Source organism: Vigna unguiculata, chromosome 4 (assembly GCF_004118075.2).
Source record: "Vigna unguiculata cultivar IT97K-499-35 chromosome 4, ASM411807v1, whole genome shotgun sequence".
Classification (NCBI taxonomy): Eukaryota; Viridiplantae; Streptophyta; class Magnoliopsida; order Fabales; family Fabaceae; genus Vigna; species Vigna unguiculata.
Genome location: NC_040282.1, coordinates 21,957 through 47,857, shown reverse-complemented (window position 1 = coordinate 47,857; position 25,901 = coordinate 21,957). Strand labels below are relative to the sequence as shown.

The window sequence follows — 25,901 nt, the reverse complement described above, 5'->3', positions numbered from 1 at the left end:
TTATTTAAAAAATAATATTTAATAAACAAAAGCTCTAATACAGTGAGTTGAAATCTCTACCCTATCTCACTTCTATGTATAATACACAACATTCATTCTCCTTCTTACATATCTTGCATCTTTGTTTTATTATAATATTTAAGAAATTATAGTGAGCTTTTTATTATTGACTAAAATAATTCTACTAGGAGTTAAAATGTTGTATGTAATGTGTATAAGTTTGCACTATATTTGTACTTATTTAATTTTTTTGTGCATGATAAGCATGGATTGGGATATAAGTTTAGTTGGAAAAGAGTAGTTCGTCAAATTTATAAACAATATAAAAATGTATTGTGGTATATATATATATATATATATATATATATATATATATAAAAGTAATAAAACATAATAAATTATTTCTTTAAACCATTATTTTGTAATAACACTATCATATAACATAAGTTTAAATTTTTATACAAGTCATGTTTAAAAATAAAAAATATATGCATAAATACTAATAATTTTAATATAAAATACTAGCAGCAAACTTAAGCTGACTTGTTAAACCTTAAAATACTTTTTAAACATCTAAAACCTTATATTTTTAATAAAAAAGACTTTTTCAAACCTTAAATTGGATATATACTAATTTGGACCTATGTAAACCAAATCATAAGTACAGAGTCTGACATATTTCAATCCCTAATTTCGGAGTAACCAACATATAAAATTATTCTTCATACCTACTCATAATGTGTGTGATTTAAACATTAAATCAAATTAAAAAAATAATATTATGCAAAAAGAATAGAAATATAAATAAAAAATCAATAAATTATCATTTAATGATAATGAAATCAACCTCTACGCTTCATATTGTTCTAGTTTTAAAAATGACTTGTATTTCAATCTGACCATTAGCCAAGTTGATTCTTTATTCCTGTCATTCCATATACAAATACATTTCATATGGAATTTCTTATCTATTAATCACTCAGATGGGTCATTCGTTAACCCAAAAGAAATTATCACTTTCATCCATTAGAAGATGAATAAATTTTTGGTGCTTATGAGAATCGTCCCCACTCTCAAAGCATCCTAATGTACGGTAGGCAACCTGATCAGAAAAATACATATTTCATCACGTTTTCAACTTTCAAACACCAATTTACTTTTAAAGATCCATCTCAAACAAACCAATGATCTAACAAAATAAGAGTCTAATTTCAAAATCAAAATGATATTTATGGCTTGTATTTATTTGTTGGCGGATTTAAGGATGATTTTTCTGACCGCAATGAAACTCCTCCAGCTGCTGTAGTCTACCATATAATTGAAAGAAAGTCAGCATAGACTTCTTTCTTTTAAAAAAACACAACACATTCAAACAAAAGTAAGGCCGTATTGAAGCAGTAGCTGAACTTGCAATATAAAAAAATGCATAAAAGAAATACGAGGCTAGGGTGAAAAACTGAAGAAAACCAACTTACCCAGACTAGTGTCGTTTCATTTCCTGAAATATATTTGTCACCCTTGGAGACAAACGCGGGAGGAATTTGAATAGCTGTATACAAAAATAAAGGTGTTACGCATTAACAACTACAAATTGAAACAGGTAAAACTTCAATAGCTGTTCACAAAATAGAAATTTTCAGTTTTCTAGTAATATTATGGTTCAAAAATAAGAATCGATAAAGGTTATTGTTCACAGGATTACAATTTACTAGAGATTGCATAAAAGATTTCATATTAAAGTTGAAAGGTAAAGCCCAAAGAATATCCTTACATTTCTAATTCTAACAAAAACAAGTACATAAAATGGAAATGTACATGATATCAGTAGTATTTAGCAGTCACTAAAGAGAGGAACGTACCCAAAGTTTTACGCATGCATCCATGACAACTGGGACCAGGCAGATAAAAATAGTTATAGTTGACTGATCAACTTCAAGCCCATAGTGCTCAACAATTATCTCTAGCAAAGTTTGCCAACCAGATTCAGAATGATACCTGCAGGCATCCCAGTATCCAACAAAAGCAGTCAACAATAACATGCTTAACAACCAAAGCCCCCCCTACGGCAAAGAAAAAAAATACAACAAAACACATTTTCAAAACCATTCCTTGGAGCTTAAATTTTCCTTCCAAAATGATCCTTATAACTAATCACTAATTATAGAAAAAGGAATGTCATGCAGTCTAAGTACATCTTTTGCATTACAAGGGTGTTTGAGATGTATAAAGCAAGCATACTTCAATCCATCAACAACTAATATAGCTTCATACCTTCTATACTTTGGCAGCTGACAGAGAAGATGGAGACACCAAATATAAAATGAATTAGATATTATACTGAAGCAGTGCAGATTTGTTTAAGAGGTTCGGAATACACCTATGATATTACAACCTGGCTAAAGCTAGAAAGGCAAAAGAAGTGAAAAAATGCGAACTAAAAATACGTGAGGGTGAGTGGGTTAGAAAAAAAACTATTTCACTCTTAACAGCCCACAGATAAGAATTAGACATGTGTGATTCCCTTGGGCTAAATAGTACATACTTGTCTAATACTACATGGCAGTCAATATCCTGGAGTTTTGTTTGCTCGTGAAAGACCGGGTAGTGGCAATGTTCCAGTGGTGTTGTCACACTACAGAACAACTGGTGCAGGGAACACGAAGGTCATCGTACGAACTTAAGCCACCGAAGTGAACAAGAGCATGTAAAAGGGCATGGTATTCTTCTCCAGTAGAGGAAGAGGCAACAGTTATATGTTTCTTTTTTAATTCCAGCTGATAGTATCCCAAAAAAGAAGTAATAACCACTGATTGAAAGCCTTGGGTTTGGGAAATCCCCCCAATCAGTACCACTAAACCCAGAATTTCAAGTGTCGAGGTGTGAGGGACTAGACTTCCTTTGCCAGGATTGCCTCTTAAATATGTAGGAATTATTTGGAATGATTTGTAAATCAAAATCAAAATCAAAATTGGTATCTAAATGTGTCTCTAAATCTATATATTTATATGTACATCCAAAATAAAAAATCCATATCTGTATCTAAAGGTATCATACTTCTTTTGAATGCACTGATACATGGTGCATGTAATATGATGAGCAAATTAATAATTCATTAGAAACCAAGTTTCACTAAATGGAGGGAAATTACGAGATGCAGAGGAAATTACCCTAAGAATATATCTGTGATCAGTATAATTAGAAAAGCCTTCCCGGTATCTGAAATATTATTGATAATTTTATAACCTGTAAATTTGAGCAACGCTACCTGCACAACAGGGGCAAAGAATTTTTTTTAAGGATAGTTAATATGTATATTTCAGAGTGAAACACCAAAATATTAGAAATGTCAACAATCAAAGTTTAAAAAGAATATATATTAAAAATGCAAATGCCTAAGCATAGCCCATATAAACTGCTATGCTAAAGAAGCCTTCCAGAAGATATGAGGGCTATATGATCAAACCATATGCACCAAATACTAGCACTTTACTAAAATTAGGTCCAAGGAACTATGACATAACCAAATTCACAAAAAAAATACTGAATAATGTATTCCATAAAAAAACAACAGCAAAAACAATGTGAGAATGGATTAGCAACCAATTCTGAACAATCATTACACATAACACATAATAGAAGAGCATCACATGGCCTATAAGCCTATTATATGTCATTAGCATTTATTGATAAATGAACAAAAGTCCAAATTAATGACTTGATCGCAGAGGAAGGTTTGAATTTCAAAAAGAGTTGATTAGGATGGAAATAAACTCTTCCTACTTTTATCCCCACGCCTAATTATAACCGTTGTCTTTCCCCCTAGATATTTGGCTATACTTTTTTGTACAAATTGTGGTTTTATATGACAAACGTGGTCCCTAGTTTCTAGTATACGTTAGTTCCAGTTGGACAAATTAATGGTTGGTGGCTAAATAAGTGGTGATCAAGGAGAAAATGAATGACTATCCTTGGCCCTAAGTTCATTCTTGCAGTAAATAGAGTAATAGTGTATATCTTTATGTAATAAGAGAGATTAGGGTAATTAGGATCCTTGCATTTGTGGCCGTGTTTGAGTGTCATTCTATAAATAATACTCTGATGTAAGTTAGACACAAATTCTCTCCTATGGTTTCTCATATTCTTCTATCTCAACATGGAATCTAGAGACCAGTGAGAAAACCCTAATTTCTGCTTATCCAATGCACTCATGTCCATCCATAAATAATTTTTGGAAACCATGATCTTTTCTTTTTCCAATGTGTCCTTCACCACTGTCAACCACTACTATTTTTGGGTGAACAAGTTTTCAATGGACCCCAACTATTTTTGTTTGCCTCAAGCTAATCTATTCATGTCTTAAGTTTGAGGCTCCAAATGACACAGGACGGACCTCCCAAGTGCCCAACACCACTATGCATGGTGGTACCTCCAACCACTTCTCCGATTGACACTTCAATCAGCAACGTTGTCCCTACACGTACTTCCATATTTTGGCCTTGCTTTGCCTTTTTTAAGCTTCCATTAAGCCACCTACTGCTTTGTACAACCACATTTGTCTGTACTACTGTTGTCAGTATTAAGTTTTGAGATCATAAACTCAACAAATAAGAATTTTAACTCCGGGACTAATCTTATTGAACCAAAACACTCTTAAGGACTTTTTGTTTTCAAACTAGGAATCTTTTGATTTTCAATGCAAATAGGTGTAATTTCAATTTCAACTATCAAATGAGTCCTTGAGTTATAATGAAGAATTTTAATAAACGTTAATTAATAAATAAGTGTGAAACAATAAAATTTACGAATGATTATATTCGGTAGTAACATAACCAAACACAAACATGCATCAAAAGAAAAAAAGAAAGAGTCACATATTAGAAATTATTATACTCCGTAGTGACATAACCAAACGCAAACATGCATTGAAAGCAAAACAAAAAGAGTCAGATAAGAAAAGGAGTTACTGAAAGGAGGAGTCATATAAAGCATAATGAAGATAAAGAAGTATATTCTTCTATAGAACCGTAGGGCCATGAATGCGACAAAATTTGGTAAACAGGAAGTGTGTAAAGGTTCATGACAAGCTAAAATAATAGAAATATTTTCCTATTTATTGTACACTTAAACTAAAGACACCTATTGTACATATTGAAACGTGTCTTCAGAGATCTCCCCTTTATTATGATTCTGCCACTTGTCCTGTGCCTTGTTTAGCTTTAAACTGCTTCTTATAGCAACAGACTGTCAACTTTTCATTTTTATTTGGCATTTGAAAACTTTTTTCCAATACCTATTGGAGCCTTTTAACATCATTTTTATCAAAAACTATTTTTTCAAATTTCTAGAATCACTCTTCTATTATATGTCTTTTTAAATTGAAAACTTTGTTTTAGTTAGACAACATACTCTCCTATGATGTCGAACAATAATCCTTCAAAGGACTCCAATGTACCCCCTAAAAATGCCTTCTTGAGTCAATTGAAAGGATGCCGTTTTAAATTTGTAAATGATAAACCTCTTAACAAATTGTTTAGGTTTAAACTGCTTCTTATAATAGCAACAAACTGTCAACTTTTCGTTTTTATTTTTCATTTGAAAACTTTTTTCAATACCTATTGAAGCCTTTTAACATCATTTTTATCAAAAACTATTTTTTTCGAATTTCTAGAATCATTCTTCTGTTATATGTCATTTTTTTTATCGAAAACTCTGTTGTCATTACACAACATAGTCTCTCCTATGATGTCAACCAATAATTGAAACAATAATCAAATGACTCCAATATGACCCCTAAAACTGCCTTCTTGAGTCAATTGAAGTAGGCCTTTTTAAACTTGTGAATGACATACCTCTTCACAAACAAATTGTGTCAACTCTGTTGACCAGTTGACAAGTTTCTTAGAGGCTCTCATGTTGACCACATTTGAAACATGGTTGACTCATATGACATATGTTCTAATTTGAGAGGCATGTTAGATAGCATCTATAACAACAAATTGGGGTTGGAGTTATGATAATTTTAGGTATTTAATTTATTCTAATGTATTTATGATTGACCCTGTTGTACCTTAATATGTGATTATAAATAAGACTTTTGCGTGAACATACAAACTCATAACATTCAGTTTATGACAGAGAACAAGTCTAATAAAACAATTAATGCATCAAAACATTTAACAGAAAGAAAATGGTGAACTTACTTTACTCTTATTGAAGTATAAAAGAATAAATAAAGAGATCCCGTAAACTGTATCTGACCATATGTTGGCAAATGCTCTGCGATTTTCCAGTCTCCGCTCTTCCCTCAACTCTAATCTGTTGGTGCAACAAATAAAATGGCAAAAAGGGGAAAGAGTATAGAACAATCAAAGGTCATCTTTAAATAATTACTCTTACTAAATCTAAATACCATGACAACTAATCAACAAGTCCAGGACTATCTTGATTGTCCTTTTGCTCAAAGCCTTCACCAGTTCATAAGTTCTTTATGAACAGAATTCAGGTAAAGAATGATGCAAATATTTTTTAAGATTCGTGAGAGATATGTTAAACAACAGGCAGTTACAGAACAGACTCTAGCATGATTGCTTTTGTGGGCTTTGTTACTAAATTCAATATTCTTATAATACTCATATTCTGAATACAACTATAGTTATCAACACAAGAAAAAGGATGAACATCATTCAAGACAATAAGGCAAAAGAAGGAGGGATTGATCTTACGCTTTATGTCTTAATTCCCACCAAACCTCTTCATCAGATAGAGGTGGAGATTTACCAATCTCAACCTCAAGCTCAAACCGTCCCCTCTCAGTTTTTAGTTCCTCAACTATTTCAAGTTTTTGATATCTTCTTACGTCAAGCATTTGTGCTGCAAGTGGTACAGTCTTCACATATCTATGGATAGCAAAAGGTTGCTTGAATGGTTATGCGAACATTGTCAATTCAAGAAGGTAAAAGTAACATACAACCACACAAGTAAAGGATGAATAATCTGAAAAATTTTACTCAATTACAAAGAAAGCAGAAGAAAATGATAAAATCTAGTTGTCTGTCTAAAATAAAACAGAGTAATTTACAATGACACCCCTTGAGATTTTCTCAAATTACTCTTACATATCCTGTTTGTTCCACTTTTACATTGGCCTCCCTCATCAGATGTAAGTGTAATAGTTTTCAAACTTAAGGGGGGTGTATGTAAAATGTGAAAGGGCTGACAATGTATCGTTTTAAAACTAAGGGGTGATTTGTGTAGGATTTTTAAAAAGTTGGGGTATCGGTGTAATTCAAACAAGCCTTAAAGGGCGCCAATGCGATTTATTCTTAAAAAAACATGAGCAACATATAAAATCAACAAAACCACCATATAACCAATACTGGGCACTAAATAAAAATATCATAATGCTTTTCCTTATCCACTTTTATCTTAATTACTGTCAGTCAACTCCTGAAATTTTTAGCAGTGAGATAAATGCTCATTAATGATTTCATATATCTGACATTCCCTACGATCCATACAAGCGTCATTAAACAAGAAATGTGGACAATCCATGGGTCCTCTAATATCTGTCCTAAATGTTAACTATGAAGAATCAGACCATCTACCATTTGACCAGAGACTTTGATATAATGTGAAGGACTAAGAACCTTCCCAGTAGGGACCCACAAATGGTTTTGTATCTCTAAAATTGATAGCAAAGCCTCTCTGAAACAGTGGCTGTGAGTTTGATCCTTGACCCCCTTCTTCATAATTAAGTTCAACTTTAGCACAAGGGAAAGTGGATTCGTGCATAGATTTCAAGCCCAAAAGGTCTCTCTGCTAGTCAAAATGGTTTTCCTTTCAATAGCACAATGTTTTAAAAGAAGGAATTGTATTATGGCAAACCACTATCTTCTGAAGATCTTTATTATTTGGGACCGGATTATGAGATTAGCTTATAGAAACAGGTAAGAAACTGTATTATTATTATCAAAATGAAAATAGGAAACTTGAGCAGAAGTGCTCTACAATGCTTCGGATGGGTACCAGAGTCACAGACTCCTCCAGAGAGATCCCTCTCCTTAGCTAATTCTCATATTCCCCTCCTTTTCTCCTCCTTCCACTCTCCCCCACTGTATACAGCTATGCCCATGCAAAGGAGAGTCCCCTCCAACGTCCTCTCTCTCCTCTAACTAATTTTCATTCCCTGGTCCCACTTTCTTTCTTCTAGAATATACCTTCCATATTTTGGGCCTAACCTGACTTATGTCTCTAAGTTTCTCCTCCTGCTGTACCAGCCCACTATCCAGGGTCCTATCATTAGCCATATCTATTATATTGACCTCTTCTTTTCTCAAACTGTATTTATGGGTTCCTACTTGGTAGCAGAACCAGTGACACATGATATTCCTTTGCACACTGAGTTTCCTCAGCATGGCCTTGGGCAACCTATTACATCTCAGATTAATCTCACTACTCCACTACTCAGTCTCATTCTATGTACTAAAATATTGGCCTTGCCCACTTGAGTTCTATATGACGGGCAACTCATTCCTAAAACATTGCCTTGTCCTCCAAACACGTCATACTTCTACAGAACAGCATGCAGAGAGAATTACAGTCACAGGTACATCTGTTTGTGCACAACTCTTGAAGCATTTAGAAAAGCAAGATAATATACAGCCTATTCAGAAGAAAAATATGGACACATACCTGTCTAAAAATGGCATAAGTATGTAGTCATGAACCAGAAAATCCATTGCCCAAGGTACAATAATCAACAATGCCAAAAATTTTGCCTGTAATAATAATTTTGGTACATGGAATTGAATTACTAATAGAGAATATATTAAGCGAACACCAGAAAATCATTTATTTGGTATGACAATATTAGGATGCTGTATAATGTCTGAAAAGGAGAATTGAAAATTTGAAATTAATGAGTTAAATGCTTCCAAAAATAATGAGTTGAATATAAAGAACAAACACACAATGTATCAGTTCAAATCATGTCATTCCAACTTCAGTTGCAGCTGCTGGGCTTAAATCCGTGCTTTCCCCCACCCTTCTTAGACAAGGCTAAGCTATTAACTAAGTGAGGGTTTTGGTTGAGAAGAAAAATGAGATCACGTAAATGAAAAGCATTTCGTGAACATAAGGAAATGCACTAACCGAATTTGACGAGGCATACTGGAAAACACGATCCTCATAAAGCATGTCCTCATCTTCCCCTCCAAAAATCAAATACCTAGCGGACTCTACCAGACCCTTGTCGGCGGGAAGATCACCGGAATCATCTCGCACATTATCCCTATAATCCTTCATACCCTGCTCCCAATCCGAAGAGGAAGTGTTACCCTCCCGATTAATCCCGTCCCCATCCAAAAGCCAGTCTTCCCATTTCCTATACTCTTGGTTCTTCCTATCTTCTTGAGCTTCTCTTAACTCTACAATTGCTTCAGCTCTCTGCTTCCAGGCCTCAAACTTCTCGCCCTCAGATAACTCTCGTGTGCTCTCAGCCTCGCCCGCAGCCACGGCCTCAGCCTCAGTTTCCACCATATCATCGTCCCTCAGACCAAGCCAATTCCCATCATCTTCGAAAAAGAATTTCTGCCACCAACTGCTCTTCCTTGAATGCCCACTGTGCTTTTCCGCTTTTGAAATGAATCCATTAAGCCGCCTCGTTTTGCTGCCCAACTGAATCACAAAGTTGGATGAACCATGCGAGACGAAAGAGTTCAAAAGCAATTTCTGATTAAACAAGATTAAGCTGTCGCATAAAACAGTTGAAGAGCTCATGAAGAACATGAATATATGCCCACATTTTTCAGTTTCCCGAGTGAATGCACAACATTCTGGTTGGTAATGTTCTGCTTTGGCACAAACTCAGCAGCCAAGCCAACCTCTCCAATTCATATTATCCTCATCTACTCTATTCTATATTCTCATAGTCACGCCTTTTTGCCTTTCTTTATCTATTTGTTTATTATTTATCTAATTATACGACCGTACAAAAAGAGCTTACCCCCAGCACAGTCTTGGGCATGGCTATTGTTCCGCCACGTTTTATCCCATCTCTCGCTTCACTTCTCCATTTAACCATTTTACATGTAAAACATCATTTTCAGAACCAAAAATATCGTATTATAAGAAATTAAAAAAAAAATAATTATCCTAGTTATTCATTTCTTTTATAATTATTAATAATTACTAAATGATATTAATTACGGATGAAAATTTGCCAAATGTAATATCCCATTTAAATAATAACTTTAATTTAAATGAAATGTCACACAGTAAATAAATGTAGAGACAAGTCCTGGAGTATAAAGGTAACTCCTTACAATATCCAAAATGCTAGGAGAAACTAAGGCACATCGTATGCCAGATACAACCAAGAATCCAATGACTTAACGAAAGTTAATAGAATACTAAAGAGCAAAGCATACATACGTCATAGCCCAAGAAAAGCCCAAATAAAACATGAAGTCCAACCCAGGTAGACTATGCAGCGGAATCATCTCTTCCCTGTTGACCTCGAGTGCCTCTCGCATCTGCTCACATCAATGAATTGATGATCATCTCCCAAAAGGAGAAGGACCACATATAAGACAACCAAACAAGCAAACAGTTAAGCTAGAGTATAAACAGTTTATCAAGCAGTCACATGCTATTACACAATCCAAAACAGTATTCATCAACCAATCATGTTATGACTTCTCAAGCAATACACTAACTCAGACTCGACTCATCCAGATTACATATAATCAGGTCGGATTCAGCGGATGCTTGCACTTGTAGTAGATACCTCTGCTCACCCCCGAGCTATGTGTTACAAGTGTTACAATGAATCAATTCCCTCACACAAGGTTAGCCCTAAGTGAGACTAACTGACTCCTTAGAGTGTCAGGATGCAACCTTACCTTGAATCCTTACCAGACCATATAGATGGGACAACACCATGGACTCCCACTAACAGGGGCCATGGAATTACGTCCCGACCACTGAAGCACCACCAGGAAGTCTCACCTAGAGACTCGTGGATTTACATACTGACAACATACCAATCACATTCCAAACAAACAAATAATATTGATCATGCATTTAACACCTCACGCCATCCTTTGTAACTCATCCTCATTCATATTCCATGTTGATTTCATACCATCACATTCTTCCGAATTCGGGGATATATAACTTCACCTCATACCAATACCATGCCATCAATGTAATATTATTGTTCATACCGAATTTATGACCACATATGTAACCAACCATTTCATTGAAATCGCATGCCAAGATTTATCCCAAACCCATCATCCACAATCCATGAATCACATCACTCATGCATGATCATTTATCACATGCTTTTAATATAACAATTAGATTCAAGCCAATAATAACCATTCAAGATAAGAGAAACAACCAAACTACAGCGATCTCGCGATAAAAATTGCTCTCACTACAGAGCTCTGATTCAAGATCGAACCGGTCAAAGTCAAAATCTATGTGTTAAGGATCAGCTATTAAAATATCAGCTCGATCAACGGTTAACGAAGTAGTAACTTTCATTTTATGAAAAGTGTGCAGTGTTGTCAACAACACAAATTCAGTGACCTTGCGATAAAAACTGCTCTCACTACAGAGCTCCGATTAAATATCCGACCGGTCAAAGTCAAGAATTATGTGTTAAGGATCAGCTATTAAAATATCAGCTCGATCCAACGGTTAATGAGTCGGAAAAGTCAATTTTACTAAAACTGCGCATATCAGAAAAATACACAGTCGTCCAGCGAGCCAAGGAACTCGCCCAGCGACTGTGCGACACATCAGAATACGAGAAAAGACGTCAAACATCACAGTTTCATGAATATTTGAACCCCTAACTCAGAAATATATCAAAACTAACGTTTTCCAATCATTTAAGCATAAAACAGAAACGAAAACAAACCACATATTTCAAAAACGCGAAAAAGAACCTAACTTGCCTTACCTGGAAAAGGGTTAGCAGAGGACTTCGACACCCGAAATAATAGCTCAAGGAATAGCTTCGAGGGCTGGAAAACAGTGGAACGAGGTTAAAACGAGATCATTAAGACAACCCTAGTTGGAACTACGAAGAATGAACAAAATGGAGCAAGAGCATGAGTTGGAAGCTGACTTACGAATAGTAGAAAACTGGTTTGGCTCACTTGATGAGAAACGGTGGCTAAACCCTAGCAAAGCTTCGCAGCTGCTCAAAGAGGAAGTAAGAGTTCTGTTTTACGAAGATGAGCATAATGGTTAGGGTTAGGGCAGTTTAGGGTTCTTAGATCCCCTTTGGGCCAGCCCTAGACCCAATTGATTTGGGACATCCCTTTTAATTAAAGGCAGAAAAAAAAAAAAAGTGGACCTTACACCAAACACTTACTTTGTTTAGTTATATATGGGTAAGAGTCAAATGCAAACAATTTTTTTTTTCTGTATAAATATTTGAACTCAAATATATTTTCTGCCTTTTTTTTAAATTCTAGTATAGTATTTTTTTTAATCATTAATAAAAGTAATAAAATGTAAATATAAAATACTTTTAGGGATTATTTATTTTATCAATTTAACTAAATTAAATATGTGTTAAAAAAAAGAAATGAAATGAAATAAAACAAAAATAAATTTTCCTCTATTTTGAAAGTATTAAATTATAAATTAAAAAAAATCAGAAAGAGACTTTCTAATATATTATCATATGAAATTTGTTTTTGCAAGGACAATATATCTTGCAGAGTCCTAGTTTTTGAGGTCTTCATTCAAGGATAATTCTCAACTTTTCAAACGTGAAAGGGTACTTACAAAAGATGCTTTAATGCTTAAGTTAGTTCGAGGCTCTGATGTCAGAATAATAACGTAAAAAAAATATTTCGTAAGATGTGCCTTTTTTTACTAGGTTTTATGAGTCTTACCTGATTGGGTTTTGATTTAGCAATCTTAATTACTTGATAATTGGGATTCTCTAACATGTGGTTATCTTTCCTTATGGGTTATTTTACCGACTTGACTTGATTAATTATTTGGTTCGGATAAGTGTTGTCTCACTTGGGCGACATGTACTCGGCCTGGGCATTCACGGGATGGGTGGTTTTCAGTAACTCTCTTGGGATCTTAATGCTTTGGGAGAGGACATATGTATCATGCGTTAAGGTGAGGATGGGTACTCCATATTGGGGATGGGTACCAGGTGTCTGAGATGAGGGCAAGGCAAGTACCCCATGTCTATGATAAAGACAAGTACTTCGTGCCAGAGTTGGGGATTTGTACTTTGTGCCTATGATTGGGGACGAGTACTCCATGTCCAAGGTGGGGACAAGTACTCCATGTCTAAGGTGGGGACGAGTGGGTCTTCATCTTCTTTGAGGTCATGTTCCCTAAGGGACGAGGACGCGTAGTCCATTAACCCCTAGTCTTGATATGTTTACATGCTGAAGACTGTATGGTGGTCACCTAGGTATCTGGACTTAGACTTCTCTGCTGGTTGTGGTTGTATGTGATTTTGCAAAGAAAATTTATATTTCTTTGGTTGTATGGCCCCATGGGTATAGGTAGCCTCCCATCCTCGAGGAGTGTAAGCAACGAAAATGTTTGATGGGATAAGAGCATGGAAGTGATTAATGTGACGTGGTTAGGTAGGTGTCAAAGTTGCTCAGGAAACGAGGTAGATTGTGAAGTCAAAGCATTGCACTTAATGGGCCTTGTTGTGGTTTGGGCTGGGTTGGTAATTGCTAGGTTGGTTCTTTTACTTATAAATAGTTGGTGATCCTATCATTTTACATCACCGTCTTTCTCAACCTTAAAATATTTATTTTATCAATTAATTTTTTATTTATTATTTTCATTTAATATATTTTTATTTAAAATTTGGACTTAATCAATGTAATTTTTTTTATTTATTCAAAATTTATTTTCTATGAAATATAGATTTTTATTTATTCTTTTTAATTTGTAGCTCCACTATTTTGGGTTATGGATTTTAATATATAGTTTTGTTGACATAAAATATAAAATTTCTATTATTTTTTATTTTGATTACATTTTTTAACTCTAAGGCCCCTTTTTTCCTTCATGTACCCTATGATTTATAGCTTTCGAATCCCATTTTTTAATTTTTTTTCTTCTTTCTTTATGTTAGAAAATGATTAAACAAATAATATGAATAATATAATAATAATTATTAGAGTAATAATAATACTGACGTATATATAAATCAAATAATATTAACCGAACACAACAATTCTTATAACAATAATAGATAAAAAAATAAACAAGGAAAGAAGTAGAAATATTTTGGGTTGAGGCACGCATAACGCTATCCTTATAGAGAACACACTCTCACTGCATAGTGCAATATCGCTTCACTCCCAAGATATAACAACCTGTCAGATCGATACAACAAAGGATCTCTGTACCTTATGAACACCACTATTTAAGAGATAATATAGAGAAAAAAAAAAGAACACTTTTAAGAGAACTCTAGTGTTTTGTTTCGTATTTACCCATGCACCTAAGTGGTATTTATAGATAGAAAATGGAGACACAAGAGTCAATTGTAATAAAAAATATAGTTGTTAACCATAAATAACATTAACCTCCCATCAAATTAAAAGTCCATGAAAACTTGAGTAACAATATGATTTTTATTTTAATTATTATTTTCTAAATTATATTAAAATATTTTTAACAATCCCGACATAATTTAAAAAATAAAATAAAACAAAATATATTATCTTTTAAAACAAAATATGTAGTTCAACGTAAGGAACCTTTCTGGTTTGAGCCTTACACCTAGTGCTTATAAACTTCCATCCGAGAAAATGCACAAACTTGATTGTCTTAAGCTACATCTCCTTTGACCAGGTTTTAGTAAATAACACATATAATATTGGTATTCATTATAGGTTCTAATGGGTGGGTGCACGATCTTATGCATGTATCTTGTTCAGGAGTGTCACTTAGAGACTTGCCCATGTCTCACAATGACGGCCTCACCATCATAGTCACTATGTAAACCCTCAAAGGGTGGTTTGTGACTAACACCCCTACAATAATTGTCATTAGGTTTTTTAAGAGGTATTTTAAATAATATAAGTATAATAACGCAAATATCTCAACCTAATTATTGCCACAATTTATAGTACACCTAGTCATAGGGATGAGACATAAAATTTATTTAAATTAGTTGGTGTACTTTAGTCAATAACAACTTCATTTTTACCCATTGAACTCCATTTGATGGGATCACAATTCATGTGGAGATGGGTATCCATTGCTGCAACTAATTTATAGGCTATAGTCTCATTCCCCTCAACGACTCAAATATTTGTTGATGCATCAACCTTTTTATAAGCAGAGCAAATATGCAATATTTCTTTCTGACCTGACAAAGTCAAGAGAGATAATGTCATGAGTAATTAAGTTTCTAATATATTTGTCTCTCATTCTAATATGTCAACTTCATTGACATTTTCTTACTAGAAACTTAAATATAACAATTTAATTGTCAGGATGCATAGAAAATAAGAATAATTTTTGCTTGCATAGTAGATCATGATAAAACAACAACTTTTTAACATGTTTCCATGATAGTGCACCTCTATCCAAGGTTAAAACATAACCATAACCAGTAGTTGATTTTGTCACCAAAATCAATATCCAATTTACATTAATATATCCTTCAATCATCTAAGAAATTAGACATATTGCCATAAGTAGAAGAAACATAAATAATATTACACTAGATGGCAAAATGGTATTGGAGGTATATTTTCACTCACTTCAAAATATATAACCAATAATTTTTCCTTTTTTTTATTAAGATGTATGTTAACCATTACAAGACATCCCACACTTTGAAATATTTAAAATGTGGTTCTTTTTTCTTTCATAACTCATAAGAAGTTTTATCACAACCTTTTATGTCCAAAAATGACAAGAATATAAAGTTTCACTAATATAATGTTAGGCAAGGTAGAACTTGAAGCATAACATTTACCATATCAAACAAAAACATTTTTTTTTCTTTCGCAAAACTATTAGATTAACATTGTATGAAGATGTTACTTAAGGAATATTACTAGGAGTTTCACATAAAAACACTCATTCATAAATATATGTATTCTCATTTCTATGCACTAGGGATGTCAAAAAAATTTGTGCCCGCGGGTATCCGCGGATAAAACCCGCAATGGGTAGGAAATGAATATTGTAAATGGATACCTGCGAGTAACGAGTACGGGTATTTTTTATACTCGCATGTTAACAAGGCGGGTATAGGTATCATAGTATCTGTACCCGTGGATACCCGTACCTGCTATACTCTAATATAAATTTTAAAAAAATAAAAAACATGATTAAAATATTAACATATTGATTTTGAATGAGTTATTTTTTTTATTAATTAGTTAAAAAAAATTAATTTCTTTGTAAATTGTCATTCAACACTATTTAAATGGGTTATTTGGACTTTGTTTGAAATTTATGAATGTTATGTATTTTATTTTATTTTAATTTACGATTAAAATATATTGTTAAAATTTATTTTTATTTTGTTGTAAATACCCGCGAGTACCCGTGGATATCCGTAGATATTAAAAAATTATGTGGGTACCCACATAACGGATACTTAACGAATATGGGTACGATTATGGGACAGATAGGATATGTAGGAGCTACTACCCGTACCCTACCCGTCCCATGGACATCCCTACTAAGGACATTTATTCACCACTTTCCTTTCTAATTTTTGTACCTCAAAATTTTATAATTGAATGGTCTCTGAACAAACTTCTCAATAATTTGTAATAATAGTATGTCATATATCACAACTTAACATTTGTAATAATCAAGGAAAAATTACTAAATATTTTATTACAAGATAAAAGTACTTAACTCAAACAAACCATCCCAAATATATCATTACCAACCAAAACACATGTCTAGAAATAATAATCGTATTGCACTCAAAAGCCACTTCATAACCATGTTGAGCAGCAAGGAAGTTTCTAAATTTAGAAACATAAAAAACTCATTTAAAAAGAAAATTTAGAAGACAAGTTTAGTTTTACTTGATTATCCCCTCAATTTTTGATATGATGATTTTTTTTATTACACAAATGATCATAAGCATGATATCAAACAATTCATTTTAATTTCATGTTATAAACAATATTTTTAAGTTCATAAGTCTGATAAAAAGAAGATTTCTTATTGTCATTTTTTTCCATATAAATATCAAGATAAACTTTTTTCCTTGCAAATGCATAATTTCATAACTCAATAATAGTTTTAGTATGACAAATATTTTATAATTGTTTTTATACAAAACACTTAAAATATATTCATAATCTAGAACATCTCAATCAATTATAAGAGTACAAGATATTAAATTATAAATTAATATAATAGAAAAAACATTAGCTCTATACATCACAAAAATTATTCAGTGAGTCAGAATTTTATTTATTCATAATTTTATAATATTGTTACCAATAGGAAAAAAAAACAATTATACACATAAAATTTTAGACTTAGTTGAGACCGATTTAAATATAACCATGACAAACACATTAGTTCATAAAAACTTTTTTTAACTCTTCTCCTTTATAGTCTTTAATTTTAGAAAAGAATAAAGATGAGTAAAGTAAAATAAAAATAATCAATTTACCCTCTAAGAATATTAGAAAATGATTAAACAAATAATATGAATAATAATAAAATTATGAATAATATAATAATAACTATTAGAGCAATAATAATACCAACATATATATATATATATATATATATATATATAAATCAAACAACATTAACCAAACACAACAATTCTTATAACAATAATAGACAAAAAGAAAACAAGGAAAGAAGTAGAAATATTCTGGGTTGAGACACGCATAACGCTATACTTAGAGAAAGAAAATGCCCTCACTGCACAGTGCAATACACAATAATATGCGTTCCTCTTCCAAGATACAACAACACAACAACCGTCAGATCGATCGAGTGTGGTGAAAGAACCTTATGAATACAACTATTTTAAGAGATAGTATAGAGAAGAAAAGAAGAACACTTTTAAGAGAACTCTATTGTTTGTTGTGTCTTTCTGCATACACCTAAGTGATATTTATAGGTAGAAAAGAAGACACAAAAGTCAACTGTGATAAAAGATATAACCATTAAGCATAAATAACATTAACCCATCAAATTAAAAATCCATGAACACTTAGCTAACAATAGGATTTTAATTTTAATTTTTTTAAATTATATAAAAATATTTCTAACACTTTACATGACCTCTCTCTTGATCTTCATGCTCTCATATCCATCATCTTCTTCACTCATCACCAATTCCATCTTCATCATCTTCACAAAACTAGTAATATAGTCAATTTCTCACCCAACCAAGTTACCATAATCGAGGGTCTAGGGTTTGGGTATTTGGGTTTAGGGTTTAGGAGCAAAATTTGTGATGGAAATGATTTGGGTTGGAATTACAATGTTAAAAGAGACTTGTATATGAAATTTTTTTAGAATGCAACTGACAAATATGAATTATCCATCTAAAAATTGTCTCATTACTTATTCAACTACTTATTGTATGTTCAAGAAAAAATATCGATATAGATATCTACGTATGCCGTGTGTGTGTCTATATATATATATATATATATATATATATATATATATATATATATATATATATATATATATATATATTGAAGTTTAAATAAAATTATTTAAAAATATTTAAAAAAAATATAAATTCAAATAAAAAATTAATTTTAAAGTATGACTCAAATCAAATTACACGATATATATATATATATATATATATATATATATATATATATATATTTTGAAGTTTAAATTAAATTTTTTGAAAATATAAATTCAAATAAAAAATTGATTTTAAAGTATGACTCAAATAAAAGTGTTTAAAAAAAATTAAGTAAATTGTACCTAAAACATGCAAATTTTAAAAAGAATTAATTTTTTAAAAATAATTTTAATTTCATAAATATAATTAAAATATTAAAATATTAAAATAAAATTTATAGACAAAGAATACTTGTATTATCAATAAGCGAATAATTAAAGTCTTTTACTCATTTAAGCACATATATTTATTAAGGATGTGTTTGAAAACACTTTGAAAAAATTAATTCTATTTGATGTGGAAAATCAATTTTGGTTAATGGAGAAACTAGAAAGAGTTGTTTCTCTTTGATGTGAATTTTCCATCTACAATTAATTTTAAAAATTGAAACAATTTATTAGCATGAATTTATTTTAGGAATTGATTTTGGGTATTTTCACAGAGAACCAAACATGCACTAAAAATATTCGGTTGTAATATGATGGTATTTTTTCACCTGTGGTGGTTTTTTATGTGTTGCTGTCTTACAATTCTTGAAATATCGCAAAGCTAAGAGTAGTGCTCTCGTGCCTATATAGTCATTTATCTACTGCACTGAATGTAAAAGCCAAAAGAAATAACTTAACAAGTTAATTACAAATGGATTAAAAATCAGTCACTGCATAATTGATTCAGAAAGGCAAGCGTCACAGGTTAACAATGGAAGCGAATCAATATTCGACTGCAAATGGAACACTTCTCTTAGTAGATTATCAGTGAGTTTATTGATAGGATGGATGAACTATGTTAAGTTGAAACTATACCAACACATTGATCAATGTCCATCTAAGCTATGATAATTGAACAAATAATTCGTATTTAAGTTATGATCAATCAATTGGAAAAGCGCTCAAAAGCCCTGTCTTGAGACAGTAATCTAAAGCAACAGCAACAGAAACAAAAATTAAGAGATTCTCACTGACATGAATTGATCCGTCTTGGGCATGTGATAAGAAGCTTTGAAAGTTTGGCTCAAGGAGTGGTCCACCACTTAGGGTTCCGAGACCTGCATCATGAGTTTGTTTCAGTAATACCAACAAGATAATATTTTATCTAAAATGATGCAGTGACAAAATTTGAATCCATTTAAAATGTAAGCATGGTAAACCTTTAACAACACCAAAAGCTGCTGCAACTCCTGTTTTAAGTTGAACATCATCCAAGTTTCTCCTTATAGTGTAACGAAAAGTCACTCCGAACAATGCACAACTAATGAAGTTGATTGTCAAAGGGAGAAGCAGCTGAGTTGTGTCGGTGACTTGAGTCAAACATATGGGGAGACCTGAAACGGTACCAACAAGGGCAGAAATTGATGCTGCTTTTACTGACTCCCATCTCTCTTCATCTCGATCAAATTTTTCACTTTTCATCCCCATGGATGTACCGCCACCTTCAGGACCTCCCATATTTACCAATAGAGAGTGCTCTGCTTTCTCCACCATGGCTTTTGCCTCTGATATGTCTCTTTGACATTCTTCAATCTTAGACTCACTCAATTTTTGTAAGTAATGACTCAAGTAAGAATCAAGCAATTAAAAGAAATGAAGTCAAAGACATGTCGTAAACTACACAATACTTTTTAATCACAAGTAAATAATAATTTTGCTATAAAAAAACTCATTGAGATAAGTAGCCAATATCATGTATTGAAGAATTATAAAATGAATTGTGTACAGCAAAATATTTCTGTAAGGTATACAAAGGCTGGCTAAAATAAGATAAAAATGCATGAAAATGACATTTTACAGGAGTCATTTCCCACTAATCATGAGCATCATGAGCTCCCAATTATGCCTTTCAATCAAATCAATGCTTCGACACCTTTCAGTGCACTCTACATTATCTTTGTAGTCATTCTTGAGAAAATTCATTGATGTTGGATCCTTTTTAAGAAAAACAACTATTTATCATTTTATAATTATACAAAGATACTAAATGAACTTAAAGTACTATATTCATTGATAACAGCAATTATTTTTTCTTATAATTAGTTCAAATAGAGGTAGTAAGTAACGTGTTCTAAGCTGAAAGACATTTAATATTGTTTATTATCAATTTATCAGAAAAGTGCTGAGATAATCGGTGCAGTAGGAAAAATATTCATTAGCAATAATATGGCTTAAGTGAGTCCCGTGAAACTACAGAGATCTATATAAATGCAATCCCCAGTTTCATTTCAACCACAAGAGTTAGGGTATATTTTTAATATTAATTTGGACAAGAGCCTAGAGAGATCAGTAAAATACAGTGATTAATCTCATTTTTTAGCCTGAGATTTTGATACCTAAGGAAGAAAAAAACAACCATTACCTCAAGAACTTCGCCTTCCAGCTGGTTGACGTAATCCTTCAACTGCTTGACAGCTAATTCTTGTTTTTGGATCAATTCAAGTTCTCTCTTAGCCATCTCAACCCGCTGCGACGCCTTCTCTAAACCATCTAGCAAAATCTTGTTCTCTTTTCTGCTCAATAGCTCTTGAACTTGCTCGTCAACCAACCCATACAGTGCGTCCTTCACATCGTCACTTCCCTTCTCATCTGATGAGCTCCTGCAGAAGCATTTGAACGATGGAACTGATCTAAAAGACTTGATGAACAAAGGAGAAGAAACTTGAACAGAGTTCACAATATTAGTGCAGGGATTCATAGCGTTCTTCCGTGAATTCCAACTCCTCCTGTTATCTATGCATCTATATCCCTGCCCATTCTGTGGTGGTAAACTGTGTGACGAAGAATCTGGATACATAAAATAGTTTAAATTATAATCTGATCTCATGAAATTATTCTTTACATTTGTCTAACTTTTAATAACAATCAATTATGTAAAAAAAAAATCTAGAAAATGAAGATTATTTTTCATTAAATTAAAACTTATATTTTATTTATATTACATAATGTCTAGATCCTTCTTTAAATAATTTTTAGTCACTATTTTTTTCTTTCATTTATAATATATATATATATATATATAAAAGGATATTTCTTTTCTATCTCATAATTTGTTTGTGCATTCTCATAAATATGAAAATTCATACTTTTGTTCTTTTGTGAAAGATGACTTATATTAAGTAATTTCTGAAAATCAAATTTGAAAGAAATTTTTTGTATGAAAAATGAGTTTTTAATATGTATAATCGGAAAGTTTTTTTTAGATTGTATAATTTAATTTTTCTTTTTCTTTTTGAATTGTGCAAACTTGGAAGTTAGTTTTTACGTGATTTTTTTATATTACACAATTTCAAAAGTTAATTTTCTATAAAATAAAAAATTATAGTGTAATTTATTCTCATCCTAATTGCATAATTTGAAATTAAAAAATATCTAATTGTTCAATCTAAAATACTTTGTTCAATAAAAAAACAACTCTAAATTTAGACAAGTCCAAATAGGTTCAAAAATGGAAAAACAAGTCCAGATAAAAAAAAAAAAAACTTGGGTTCATACTTACGCATTGCCACTTCCAGAAAAAAACATCCCAACCCGAAAAATGAAAACACTCCCTCATTAAACCATCACACTTTTTTTTTTTTTTTCACATTTAAATCCAAGTATGTGATAATTAAACCAGAATGCAATAGAGGATGTTTCAAACAATCATTCTCACCATCTTTCCACTATCACAAGACAGTCCCAAACAGATCTAAACAAGATATTAAACAATCCAAGAAATTATAACAGATTCAAAAGTTTCCATACCTTAACATCCTCTATCTCTGGTCTCTAAATTAAACACTGCAATGGATTTTAGAAATTAAAATCCCGAAACCCATACAAACCCTCATCAAAACACTGAAACGAATTTTACACGAAAAAAATAAACACATCAAAAGTCAGTTTATGCAGACAGATTCGATAATTCCTCGATTTAATCATAGAACTTTAATCAACACACCCAATAAGGAAAACAAAACCCAGAATCGTTTAGGCTCAAACACAGAAAATTCACTCACAGACACAATGCTATCAATTAATAGAAACAAGAACAAGTCAATCTAAATATTACATTCATACTGTCATCCACAATCAAGAAAGCAAATGCAGGACAATCTCAAAAAAAAAAAAAAACTAAAAACCATTCACTCAAAGCCACAAAACAGCATAATCGATTTAAAGCACATTGATCCAATCTTGAAATTAAAATGGAGCATAAGTCAGCCTTCAAGATACCCTAGGGATTCCAGGGAAGGGTCGCTGCTCCGGCTTCGATGGAAAATGGAAAAAGCAGCTGCGACCTAAGGTTATGACACGAAACGGAAAATCCAGTGGTGCAGGGGCTCTGTCCGGTGAGGGTTTGGCTTGCTTGCAGATAATGCGTATGAGGAAAGCCCAGCGGCTGAGGCGAACACTGGCGGCTGAGACGAACACGCGGTGGTGGCCAGGCGCAACCCAAACGCGAGAGCGATATCGAAGAACGGGTACGAGAGCTGGGTTCTCTGTGACTCTTGTGAGTGAAATCGTGAGTGTAGAGCGTATTCTCTTCTTCGTTAGGGGTCTTGGCCACGTGTTTTTGGTAGTGTGTGTGTGTGCGTGAATTGGTTAGGGTGTCGCGTGAGTTCAGGTGAGCAAGGTGAGTGTGTGAGTGTCTGTTGGGAGAGAGAGAAAGAAATTGGGGGACATGTGGCAGCGTGGAGAGGATTTGGGAGTGGTTCCAACAGAAGAATAAGATGGGTGTAAAAATAAGAAAAGCATTGGGCTGCAATGTCCTAAAGTAAAAAAAGTTGGGAATAAAAAAATTTAAAAATAGTGGATATTCAATATGGGTTTAAAGTCATACTTTTGTATTAATTTTGATCATTTTTTTAATGACCAAGTTGATGTTTTGGAGTCACTTAAACAATAATTAACTAATTTTTTTCGGTCTTGAAACTTATCCCATTGTATTTAGGGGTGGGAATACTAGAGGAAATAATACTAATTATATTTTTATCAAACCAAAAATAGCACAATAAAAATTCACAAAGTCGTAATGTTGTGTTAATTTTGACTATTTTCTAATGACTAAGTTTCTTTTTCTCACTCACTTAAACAATACATAATTTTTTTTTCGGCCTCAAAACTTATCCCATTGTGTTTAGTTGTGGGAATACTAAAATAAAGAATGCTAATAATATTTTAGGTGTTAAATGGGTGTGAAAAAATTTTAGGTGTCAAATGGGTATAAAAAAATTAAGGTGTCAAATGGGTGTAAAAATATTTTAGGTGTCAAATGGGTATAAAAAAATTAAGGTGTCAAACAGGTGTAAAAATATTTTATGTGTCAAATCAATGTAAAAATATTTTAGGTGTCAAATGCCTGTGAAAAAAATTTAGGTGTCAAATGGGTGTAAAAATATATTATGTGTCAAATGGGTGTAAGAAAATTGTAGGTGTTAAATGGGTGTAAAAAAATTTTAGGTGTCAAATGAGTATAAAAATATTTTAGGTGTCAAATGGGCGTAAAAATATTTTAAGTTTCAAATGGCTGTAAAAATATTTTAGGTTTCAAATGAGTGTGAAAAAATTTTAGGTGTCAAATGAGTATAAAAAAATTTAGGTGTCAAATGGCTGTAAAAATATTTTATGTGTCAAATGGGTGTAAAAATATTTTACGTGTCAAATGGGAGTAAAAATATTATAGGTGTTAAATTGGTGTAAAAATATTTTAGGTGTCAAATGAGTGTAAAAAAATTATAGCTGTCAAATGGGATTAAACAAATTTTAGGTGTCAAATGGGTGTAAAAAAATTGTAGGTGTTAAATAGGTGTAAAAATATTTGACGTGTCAAATGGGTGTAAAAATGTAAAATGGGTGAAAAAATTATAGTTGTCAAATGGGTGTAAACAAATTTTAGGTGTCAAATGGGTGTATCAAAATAGTAGGTGTTAAATAGGTGTAAAAATATTTGACGTGTCAAATGGGTGTAAAAAAATTTTAGGGTTAAAATGGGTGAAAAAATATTTAAGGTGTCAAATGGGTGTAAAAAAATTATAGGTATTAATGAGTGTAAAAATATTTTCGTGTCAAATGAGTGTAAAAAAGTTTTAGGTGTCAAATGGGTGTAAAAATATTTTGTGTCAAATGGGTGTAAAACAATTTTAGTTGTCAAATGAGTGTAAAAATATTTTAAATTTCAAATGTGTTAAAAATATTTTAGGAGTTAAATGGGTGTGAAAAAATTTAGGTGTCAAATGGGTGTAAAAAAAATTTAGGTGTCAAATGGCTGTAAAAATATATTAGGTGTCAAATGGATGTAAAAATATTTCAAGTGTCAAATGTGTGTAAAAATATTTTAGCTGTGAAATGGATGTAAAAAAATTATAGTTGTCAACTGGGTGTAAGAAAATTTTAGGTGTCAAATGAGTGTAAAATAATTATAGTTTTAAATGGGTGTAAAAAAGTTTCAATTGTCAAATAGGTGAAAAAAAGTTTAGGTGTCAAATGACTGTAAAAATATTTTAGGTGTGAAATGAGTGTAAAAAAACTGTAAGTGTTAGATGGGTGTAAAAATATTTGACGTATGAAATGGGTGTAAAAATATTTTAGGTGTCAAATGGGTGTAAAATTATTTTAGGTGTTAAATTCGTGTAACAATATTTTAAGTTTCAAATGAGTGTAAAAAATTTTAGGTGTCAAATGAGTGTGAGAAAATTTTAGGTGTCGAATGTGTATAAAAAATGTTAGGTGTGAAATGGCTGTAAAGCTGTTTTAGGTGTCAAATGGGTATAAAAATATTTTAAGTGTCAAATGTCTTTAAAAATATTTTAGGTATCAAATGGGTGTAAAAATATTTTATATATCAAATGTGTTTAAAAACATTTTAGGTGTCAAATAGGTGAAAAAAAAATTCTAGGTTGGAAAAGGGTGTAAAAATATTTTTGGTGTCAAGTAGGTCTAAAAATATTTTACGTTTCAAATGGGTGTAAAAACTTTTAGGTGACAAATGGGTGTAAAAATATTTTAGGTGTCAAATGCGTGTGAAAAAAATTTAGGTGTCAAATGGGTAT

The 25,901-nt window shown here is 32.1% G+C and overlaps 2 protein-coding genes across 6 annotated transcripts; both read right to left on the bottom strand.

Annotated features, from left to right (window-relative positions):
- Positions 1–852: 852 nt before the first annotated feature.
- LOC114182573 (chloroplast envelope membrane protein) lies at positions 853–9,947 on the bottom strand. 5 transcript variants are annotated; one of them, XM_028069466.1, is made up of 8 exons: positions 9,151–9,947; positions 8,692–8,777; positions 6,723–6,896; positions 6,201–6,315; positions 3,168–3,265; positions 1,860–1,995; positions 1,476–1,549; positions 853–1,102 (listed from the first exon to the last, which is right to left on the bottom strand). In XM_028069466.1, the coding sequence occupies exons 1-7, from the start codon at positions 9,784–9,786 to the stop codon at positions 1,481–1,483; spliced, it is 1,314 nt and encodes a 437-aa protein (XP_027925267.1). In that variant the 5' UTR covers positions 9,787–9,947; the 3' UTR covers positions 853–1,102; positions 1,476–1,480. The 5 variants fall into 5 exon arrangements, with proteins under 5 accessions (XP_027925267.1, XP_027925263.1, XP_027925264.1 ...); XM_028069462.1 differs by having other exon boundaries at positions 996–1,307; XM_028069463.1 differs by lacking the exon at positions 853–1,102 and adding an exon at positions 1,109–1,346.
- Positions 9,948–19,481: 9,534 nt separating this feature from the next.
- LOC114182661 lies at positions 19,482–23,528 on the bottom strand. The gene is made up of 4 exons (XM_028069568.1): positions 23,086–23,528; positions 21,230–21,654; positions 20,028–20,400; positions 19,482–19,925 (listed from the first exon to the last, which is right to left on the bottom strand). The coding sequence occupies exons 2-4, from the start codon at positions 21,563–21,565 to the stop codon at positions 19,750–19,752; spliced, it is 885 nt and encodes a 294-aa protein (XP_027925369.1). The 5' UTR covers positions 21,566–21,654; positions 23,086–23,528; the 3' UTR covers positions 19,482–19,749.
- Between the last annotated feature and the right edge of the window lie 2,373 nt (positions 23,529–25,901).